General features: G+C 32.6%; 1 protein-coding gene across 1 annotated transcript; it reads right to left on the minus strand.

Moving 5' to 3' along the window:
- Window positions 1–2,917: 2,917 nt before the first annotated feature.
- Window positions 2,918–9,170, minus strand: HELRODRAFT_185764 (hypothetical protein). Its single transcript, XM_009023090.1, has 10 exons — window positions 8,967–9,170; window positions 7,271–7,348; window positions 7,015–7,137; window positions 6,567–6,680; window positions 6,188–6,330; window positions 5,743–5,868; window positions 5,425–5,517; window positions 4,770–4,952; window positions 4,408–4,541; window positions 2,918–4,287 (listed from the first exon to the last, which is right to left on the minus strand). Exons 1-10 carry the CDS (start codon window positions 9,061–9,063, stop codon window positions 4,185–4,187), a joined length of 1,194 nt encoding a protein of 397 aa, XP_009021338.1. The 5' UTR covers window positions 9,064–9,170; the 3' UTR covers window positions 2,918–4,184.
- Window positions 9,171–10,567: the final 1,397 nt, after the last annotated feature.

Here is a 10,567-nt window from a genome sequence, read left to right on the forward strand (position 1 = left end):
TTTCCATATTATTTAATTATCTCACCTTTATTAGTGACTGATTGATTCATTTGATCAATCAATTAATGAATTAATTAACATTTTAAGTTAATTGACTGGCTGATTGAAGGATAGAATAGTTAGTTGGTTAGCTAGCTAGATAGTAGTTAAAGTTATTTCATTTTATGTCGCTATAGTTCATTTGCTATGGTTTACATGTTTTTGATTGGTTGCATTAGACCTTTGATTGGTTGCATTAGACCTTGGTTGCATTCATTTATTCATTCATCCAGACGAAATGTCGTCTAATAATTTTTTCACTCATATTTCAATCAAAAACTTCAGTCCGAATTTTCTAAACTACAGTTTATTAAAAATTATTCTATAAGAATTTAATAGTAAGTATAAACTCTAGTTAGTAACTAATATAATAATGATATACTAATGATAGTATATGATACAATGGGATTGTATTTATCAACAGTACTGTAATAATTTCAACTGTGTGTGGTGTGTGGTCGCGCGCGAGCGTGTGTGTGCGTGTGTGAGTGAGATATGATACGATATGATATGATAATTAAGATGATAAGAATTAATAGGTTGTTATCATCACAACGGCGACGACGATGATGGTGATGAATATAAGATGTTAAAAATTGCGTCATAAACGTGTGTAAATAAATAAATATACAAATTAGATGAGTGAAAAAAAAAAGATGAGCATGGCGATGGTGTGATGATGACGACTGGTTTGGTTTTTCTCATCATCACGATCACCGTCGTTACACTATCTGCTGTCTATTTAATATTCATCATCTCTAAATGTATATGCTCACCTAGATTGCTTATTGATAAATAAATAAAATATGTGTGTGTGTGCGTGCGTGCGTGCGCGCGCTCTTGTGTTAATTGATTATTACTTACAACTGTATTGCTGTTGTTGCTGACATTCTTACTTTCTTACGTTCTCCATAATTATTATTATTGCATGGCTATTCTATATATATATATATATATATATATATATATATATATATATATATATATATATATATATATCATCACGTCATCATCAGCGTTATCATCGTGAACGTGTTGTATACATTTACGAACGGCATATTTTGTCTTTTTATTCATCACTTACTTGTCACATCTTCATTTTGCATTATAACAAGCTATAGGGCATTGTGATGATAACGATGATGATGATGATGGTGATTCTATGGATTATTATTATTATTGTTATTAATATTATTATTTATTATTATTTGAAAGTGTATATAATTAGTTAGTAATATATCGTACATTTAACTTGTGCGTACGCGAATTACTGAGAAGATTTCAGAAACATTGTAGTACGGTTTGTGTACGTTAGCGTATCTGTATATCTTTTATGTTTGCCTGTCTGTTGTGGTTCTGTATGTATGTGGTGTTTTTTTTGTTTCTATGTTTCTGTACGTGTTTGAAATCATGTGAAACCTTATTTTTATCTTCTTATTCCTTTTTGGTTTTTGCGATGAAAATTTTCATATTTAAATTTGAAAGTATTATTAATAATGATGATGTTATTACACACAAACACACATATATATATATATATATATATATATATATATATATATATATATATATATATATATATAAATACGACGCACATGTATTTCATTTCACAAGTTCTCACATGTGCTATTTTTTAAATTCTTAAACAATTGTGGAAATACTTCAAACAAACGATCGATAATTTATTATTATGTACATGTATTGTTTATACCGTTTTTTGTACACATGCAAACAGTTGTATGTGTGTGTGTGTTCGAGCGTGTGTGTATGTCTTCGTGTGTACTGTTGAATCTTTGTATTATACAAATATTACTTATGACTGATAATTCGTAAATAATTGGTTAATTATTGTTGAATGAATAAATTGTCATTAATGTACTTCAGGCGCGATATAGCGTTGTTAACATTATTTTATTCTATATAAATGTAATTAACTACTGACGCTGTTATTATTAGATTTTATTATTATTATTATTATTATTGTCACCACCACCGCTCCGTTTAAGACTATTTTTGTTTAAGAATTAATTACGTTGTAAAATAATTCGATCTTAAAACATTGTCCCGTTTTTTTCTTCATAATTTCAAGAGTTTTTTGCAAAAAAATCGTTTTGATGTTGTAGTGTTTTAACCTTCTAAAGTTTCTTTAAATTTCAAAACTTTTCCAATCAAACTAATGATTCATGAAAGTTTCGGTAAATTAGGGTAAGGACAAACAGCTGAATACATGTTAACACATAATTCACAACACGGGTGCATACGTACACGCGAGTACATACCTACGTACGTACGTACATCTGCTATACAACTTCAGCGAATACGGTCGGTTTACAACGCCAGAACCCAGCAGAGAAACAGTGGAACATTAACAAGGGAAAATAGAACATCACTGGTTTCACCGATGAAAGCTAAAATGTGTAATAAATGAACAGATTAAGAATTAAAAACGATCTATGGTTAGAATTAAATGATTTTTTAATTAAGGAACTGATGTGTTGTTCAACGACTCTGATGATAGCGGAATTTGAATTCAATGAATGCATGCCCTCCTTCGCAGGCAGACAAGAAGAAATTGCAAACCATGTGCCAAAGGATTTATTTGCATTTGATGACTAAATGGTTGGTCTATTTCGCTAAATGTCGTGCCTTGGTCCGTTTTTTTAACAATTTACGACGAGCCTGTTTGCATTTTAAAAGTCCCAATTAATGCATTGTTGCAAGTATTTTTAGCCAAAATAGATCTGTATGGCGTGGCTGTGAAATGTAGGGCGAAAACGGAAACAATAAATCAACACGCGCTTATTCTGTGCGTCGACAACTTCGATAACATTTATTAGACTTTGATTTCTAAAAAAAAAATAAACTAATGAAAACGAAGTACTTTTTGAGTCACTTTATTTCAACCCGGGATAAAACGTTAAAACTTAATATTAATTATTTACACACAGTTGGCTGGTCAAAATAATGTTCATCAGTATTAAATACATTTTTCAGCCAATAACAAAAACAGATGACAAAAAATTGCAATATCCCAATGTAATTAATACACAAATCTAGAGAATATTTTATTCAATAAGTTAGACAAATTGTGATTAAAATTTTAAAAAGCCTACCATTAAACGAAAAGCAAAAAATTGAATGAGCTTCATCTCCGTAGAAGTGATTAAAAACTAATTCATTTTCACTGGTCAACGATAATTAGTACATTTAAACTAATTTTAAAAATAATTAACAAATTTTAAAATAGAAATCAGCATGGGAGTTCGGATCCAATAGAAGGCCCGAGTGTTTATGTGATTGCTCTTTTCCTATTTAATCATCATAAACACAAGACAAACAAGATAACTAGTGTGGCATCCCCATTCAAAGTACTGGACAGCAAACGTCGAGACCCTATACAACGTTCAACAGAGGTGATCTCATTTTAACGTCAGAGAAAATCGAAATGGAGATGTGTTTTGAAATTGTTTGCAGAAGAACCATGAAGCACCGAACAACAACACCGTCATAATCACATATTTCATGGCCAGCAAATCGAAGCATAAAAAATCCCTAAACTTTGTCGGTATCACGTGATCAGGGTATCAACATTCCAACCAACCAATCACATAGATTCGTGCATCATGATTCAACTGTGGCCTAGTTGAAGGTCATTGGATCTGAGGCTCAAGCTGGTTATGCAGAAATCATACGCCGTCATACACACGCATGTTATTGTCATCATAGTAACGTACACTTAAAACAAGCATAACACTTAAAATTAACCCTAAAAAATTATACAACGCTCTTTATGTATAAAAAGTGATATATATAAACAGATAAACCAACGTCAATTAAATAGGTATCGTCCCTGCTAGATGAATGCAAATGGGTTAAGTAGATTTTGCGTTGGATGTCTGAAGCGTTGGAACTTAGAACACAGAATTGGATGAAAGAACAGCTGATTCAAAAATCACAACTTAGAAGAAACACAATCTTGACTAACACGGCACAATATTATTTAAGTATTCATCATGTTATTTCATTGTTCTTAGGCTAACGTTTGTAACACTCATACCTCAAAACAACAAACACGTACATTCAAACGAGCAACTAAACAAACGTTTCATCTCATCCCATTCATAAAATATCAAGTGTCCTGAGCACTAAAACTTAAGAGGTTTAGGCTGTTCCCAGGTGAACTCTGGTCTGCCGAAGTGACCGTATGATGCCGTCTTGAAGTAAATTGGTCGTTTCAAATCGAGGTCTCTGTTAAATTTGAAAACATTTCAAGTTGAATATGATAAAATTAAACCAAAAATTTCATCTAAAATCAAACGGAAAATAAAAACAACACAATCATTCCCCGTTGGAGCAATTTCAACCTACTTGACAATTCTTCCAGGTCTAAGGTCAAAATTTTCCATGACGATCCTCAATAACTCACTGTCTGGTTTTACCCCCGTTCCATAACTGCTCACAAAGACTGCAAGTGGTTTGGCGACCCCAATGGCGTATGACACCTGCCATTAATTAATTGAGGTAAAAAGCAAATAAATTTCGTGCAATTGAATCAAGGAATGATAACAAACACAAACGTTCCCTCAAGTGAATCACTTCATACATATTTGAATAAAAAATAGAACTTACAGCGGCAGTTATAACCAACGAAGCAACAAGGCCATACAAAAAGCCAAAAACACGCAAAATCAGCGAGAAGCATTAAACAAAAAAAACGATTCAATAAGCACCTGAACAAGAACCCTCTTGCAGAGTCCTGCTTTGACGAGAGACTTGGCAACCCAACGAGCAGCATACGCAGCCGAACGATCCACTTTTGAGAAATCTTTTCCACTGAAAGCACCCCCACCATGCGCGCCCCAACCTCCGTACGTGTCAACTATGATCTTCCTGCCCGTCAGTCCTGCATCTCCCTGTGGAAAATGAGGGTACGTTTGTGAATCTTTAGTTGGCAATGCTATTGGTTAGTAAAGGTTTCATTGTATTGTTTGATATATACTTATATATATATATATATATATATATATATATATATATATATATATATATATATGGTTACATTAATTTATTATGTAAAACTTTTATTAGAGTTTATTTTTATATTGGATCAAAAAAAAATCTCTAAACCTTTCACAATATAACAGCAAACATGAATAGATAAGCACAATAAATGAAATAAACTCAAAAAGAAGTAAGACTATGGACCAGAGTTACACACTGAAATACTTATTTTAGTATTAATATTGGATAAATAAAACCAGCAGACATTTTAAAAGTTGTGAAATTTTCTGTATTAAATTAGATGTAGGCGTACAGATCTCTACCTCTGTCTGACTAATAGCATTTTATGTTAAATTACGAAAGGTTTAATTACAATATGCTAACCTGGGGGCCGCCGATGACAAACTTTCCAGACGGGTTGAGATGGTAGACGGTCCTCTCGTCCAGGTACTTGCTCGCAACAACTGCCTTGATCACCTGGAGTGATGAAATGATGCAACTTCATTAATTAGCATTTTTTTCCTTTTTTTATTCAACAATCAACTCATACAACTATTCATTACCAATCTACACATCCATCTCTCTTTATCTCTTTCTTTTTTTCTCTCTCTCTCTCTCCATCCATCCATCAACATTAATAACATGGTCATCAGCACCATCGTCATCATTGACGTCATCATCACAATTATAATAGCTGGTGACCTTTTCTTTAAGATCCTTCTGTATCTGTTCTAGCGTAACATCTTCGGAGTGTTGAACGGAGATGACGATGGAATGTACTCTTTGTGGGATGCAGGCTCCCTTCAACATCCTGTACTCACATGTTACCTGTCATGGTCCATGTTTGTGTGTGTGAGCGTTTGGTGTGTGTATGTATGTATGTATGTTTGTGTTAGCATGAGTATGTTTGTGTGTGCGTGAGCGAGACAATATATTGGTGTGTATGAGCGTGTCTTTGTTAGTATGAGTATATCTGTCTGTGTGTGTGAGAGAGAGAGAGAGAGAAAGAGAGAAAGAGAATATGTTTGTCTATTTGAATCTGCGACGAAAGCCTACTATATTGCAGTGATACTGATGATAGTACCTGAAATGGAATAATGTGTCGAAACAAAAGCTTAACAACAGTGATTCAAAAGTCCCAGCAAACCTGTGTTTTGGTATCCGGTCTGGCCCACGCTAGAACACCACTCCTCCTCAGTTCTGAGATCTTCTGGTTGAGTTTGTGTGCAAGTATGATCGTGAGAGGCATGCATTCCTCCGTTTCATCAGTCGCGTATCCAAACATTAAACCTGGACGTCGTTTTAAATACATTCCAATAGGATTACATATGTGGATAAATTACACATGAATACACACAGACACGTGTACAAGATGATTTATAATAGACGGTTACACACACACACATACACAAACACAAACATAGTACCCAGACATAAAGCAGCCAGAGACTATCACAAACACACACACACAAAAACACATACATACATAAAAACACACACAACCATGTAGCATATTTAACACAAACCTTGATCTCCAGCACCGATGTTTTCTTCATCTCGACCGATGTGGACCCCCTGAGCAATGTCAGGCGACTGCTGTTCCAGTGCCGAGAGGACATTGCACGTCTTGTAGTCAAACCCTGATTTTTTGCAAATTAATAAAAAAACACATTAATTTGTGTATACTGGTTCACATATTGGCATGATGGTTTTGCATGATCTGAATATGTATATTATCTTATAATAATTTGAAAAATTGTTCTAGCCATTTTCACAAAGATAACACACATACGTACGCAGGTACGCACACAAACACACATCTGCAACATACACTAATATAAAATTCATAAGCAAGCATACTAACGCACAGAAACACACACCCATACAAACAAGCATTTAAAGATACATACATACAAACAAACAAACAAACAAACATTTAAAGATACATACATACAAACATAAAAAGATACAAACCCTTAGAGGAATCATCATAGCCAATGTATTTAATTGTATCTCGGACAACTTTTTGATAGTCTACATTGGCTTTGGATGTTATCTCGCCTAGCAACATTATCATGCCCGTCTTGGCTGCTGTCTCTGTGGGAATGATAATGAGTGAGTGACAATCATGATACGATGGCTATCGTGATAATGAGTGAGTGAGATACGATAGCTATCATGATAATGATTAAAAACCATGAAGATGGTAATGATGACCAAATTGACCAACCGCAGGCGACTTTGGCGTTCGGGTCTTGGCTGAGATGAGCGTCCAATACAGCATCACTGACTTGATCACATATTTTATCTGCCAAGGTTAGTAAGAATTATTATAAATTAGTGGATTGAAAGATAGGAGTAAAAAAAGAAACATAAAAAAATGAATATAAATGTTAAATAAATAATCATAAAAAACAGCACTTACAACAAGTTGAATAATAAAAATAATATTAAAACAACAACAAAATTTATTACAACAAAAATAAAGCTTAGTTTTTGTCTCAGCAACTAAGCAGACCCACAAACAAGAGTCCAACCAGACAAACATATATAGATATACAATAACACCTTTTTTAACTAGACAGTAAGACACACGCATATATACAATAACACATCTCTTTACCAGACAAACAGAATAGAAAAAATAATAAAAACATAAGATTAAGTCAGAAGAACAATAATAATAATAAGAATAATAAGAAGAAAGATTTAAAATAGGAATAATGATGAATAAAAATTTAGGTATGAAACCTTTGCTCTTTAACCAATGAACTGATTAAGACATTAAGTGAATAGGATGCAGAAATTTTAAAGAAATCTAACACACACACACACTCATACGCACACACACACACGTTGCTGTATGTGAGTATATCTCCCTTTTTCTCTGTATCTCTCACATAATTCTCTCTGACAGACATAAATACATTTATATATATATATATATATATATATATATATATATATATATATATATATATATATAGGATTATAGGCATACATACTATTTACACATACAAACACCTATGAAAATTATATACATACATACACACATACATTTATATATATATAATAGGCATACTATACACATACACCTATGTGAATAAAACAAATACATAAATAAATCAGCTATATATAGATATTACAGATATAACACATACACACACACAGGCCAAGCATTGAATATCACCTTACTACTTAACAGAGCAGTCAAACTAATGAAAATAAACATGAATACAAATCTGACATATATGTTTATACACATACATACATACACACATGCATGAAAATTAACATTATACAAACACACACATACATAGATATATATATATAAGAGAGAGATTGGTGTTGCTATTTATTTTATAAGCAACACTCACCTTCACAGTTCATTAAGAATTAAGGCTAGCTAACTAGTTTGTTAGCACTACACAAACTATTAATATTAAAATTAATTAAGCATTCAATCAATCTTGGACTGATTGCTTAATTAACTAATCAATTATTTCATTTAATTTATTTCTGCTGTAAGACTTCTTGAATTAAAAGTTAGCCAACTCTTGACTTTTTTAAACCTTGTTGTTAGATAAGCATTGACTAACAATTTAACATTAGAGTTAAAAAAAAAATTGAAGTTTTTCCCGAAGATACAAAAGAAAAACAGTAAGAAACAAGAGTAGCAACTGCAAGAAAAAGGCAACCATAAAGTTTTATAAACTAGTATAAATAAATGAGCAAAGTAACTTTTTAAAAAGTTTAAATTTTAAACTTTAATTAAATTTAAAAGCAAAATAAGTGACAACTAAAATATTATAATATTATGATGAGATGGCTTTTTTTCACTTATCAGCGCATCCAACTTCCATTTTAAAATGACGACGGAGGTGGAAATTAGTTTCACTTTTAGTTACAGTTCAGCAGATACTCACCTGGATGGCCCTCCCCAACGGATTCTGAGGTGAACAGGAACGTGGTCTCGTCGCCGGTGTCGATGTATTTTCCGCTTTCATATCCGTTCGGCATCATTTTTTAAATTTATTTTTCAATTTTATTTACAATTTTATTTTAAATAAATAAATATTAAATAATTAAATATTTTTATTTAGATTTCTACTGGCAGACCACAGACGCACTAAACTTTGGAAAAGAGAAAGATCGGTGTTTGTGAGCTCTTATATAGGCATTAATCAGGTCAACTATCTTTTATCTTATTGGCTATTAAGTGTCAATAAAAATGACCTAATTAAAAAATAACCAATCAAAGAGCAGTTTCAAACGTAATGGTGCGTTTGCTGATATTTTTGAATTATTGCATGAAAGTATTCGACAAATTTAATTCAATTTTAACAATTATCAGATCGTTTTTTGGTTATTTTACCACTTGTTATAAATGCAAAGTTTTACTTTTCAAATGTAGATTCACGTAGAATTACCAACAGCAGTCAGGTTTTTCGAGTATTTAGAAATCAATAGAAAATCAATTGGACTATGAAGCACCTTCATTTCACTTTCAAAGTACAGGTTTAGCTGGGGATATTGTTAGCACTCTTAGGAACATTTGTCTAATTTAAAGTCAATATTTTTGTGTTGTTGTGCGTGCGGCCCTTCAAAAGTAAAATAGTTCTCAAGGCTGCCCTCACAGCCAAAAGTTTGCCCACCCCTGTCTTAGATTGTCAAAATAAACTACTTTTGAACGGAGTACCATAAAAGTCGTGTCGTTAAATGAAATGATCATACCTCTTTCATTCATACAATTGAAACAATTCGTCTTAATTATATGATGGCTTTCTTTAGCGTTTATTTTCCAACAAAACACAAACATTAACTGAGTAACAATATAAATCAGAATATTATTGAATAAAAAATTAATGACCACGTTGTAAGTGTCAAACGAAGCAAATACATGGCTAGTTACTTTCACAAAATATAACTTAACGATCTTTATATCAATCAATCAATCAATTAACTTATAAAGCGCTATTTCCGCGATGTTCAACAGCGCTCCTCAATGAATTTGGAAAACAGATGGGTCTTGAGATCCGCTCTGAACTTCGCAAGTGATGGAGAGGTAGTCAAAGAAGTAGGTAGAGAGTTTCAGAGAAAAGGACCAGAAAAAGCAAAAGCAGATTTGGCAAAAGAGTGTTTAACACGAGTTAAGAAAAAGCGAGAAGAAGAAGACGATCGTAAACCGGGGCGTTTAGGTTCAATTAATATATCTGATAAATACTTAGGAAATAATTTAGATTGAGACTTATACATGAACGTGCAAATTTTAAAAATTATTCTATATTTTATAGGTAGCCAGTGCAAGAGAACAAGATATGGAGATATATGAGAAAAGAAAGGGGCACGAGCAACTAGACGAGCAGCAGAGTTAAAAGCTTTACTTAAAGGATAGAGTATAGAGTCAGGAAGACCATAGTAGAGCGAGTTACAATAATCAATCCTAGATAAGACTAACGAAGTAACAAGAAGAAGAAGAGTAGGATCATCAAGAAAAGGCAAAAGTTTTTTTATTCTACGTAGATGA

Source organism: Helobdella robusta (genome assembly GCF_000326865.2).
Source record: "Helobdella robusta unplaced genomic scaffold HELROscaffold_34, whole genome shotgun sequence".
Lineage (NCBI taxonomy): Eukaryota > Metazoa > Annelida > Clitellata > Rhynchobdellida > Glossiphoniidae > Helobdella > Helobdella robusta.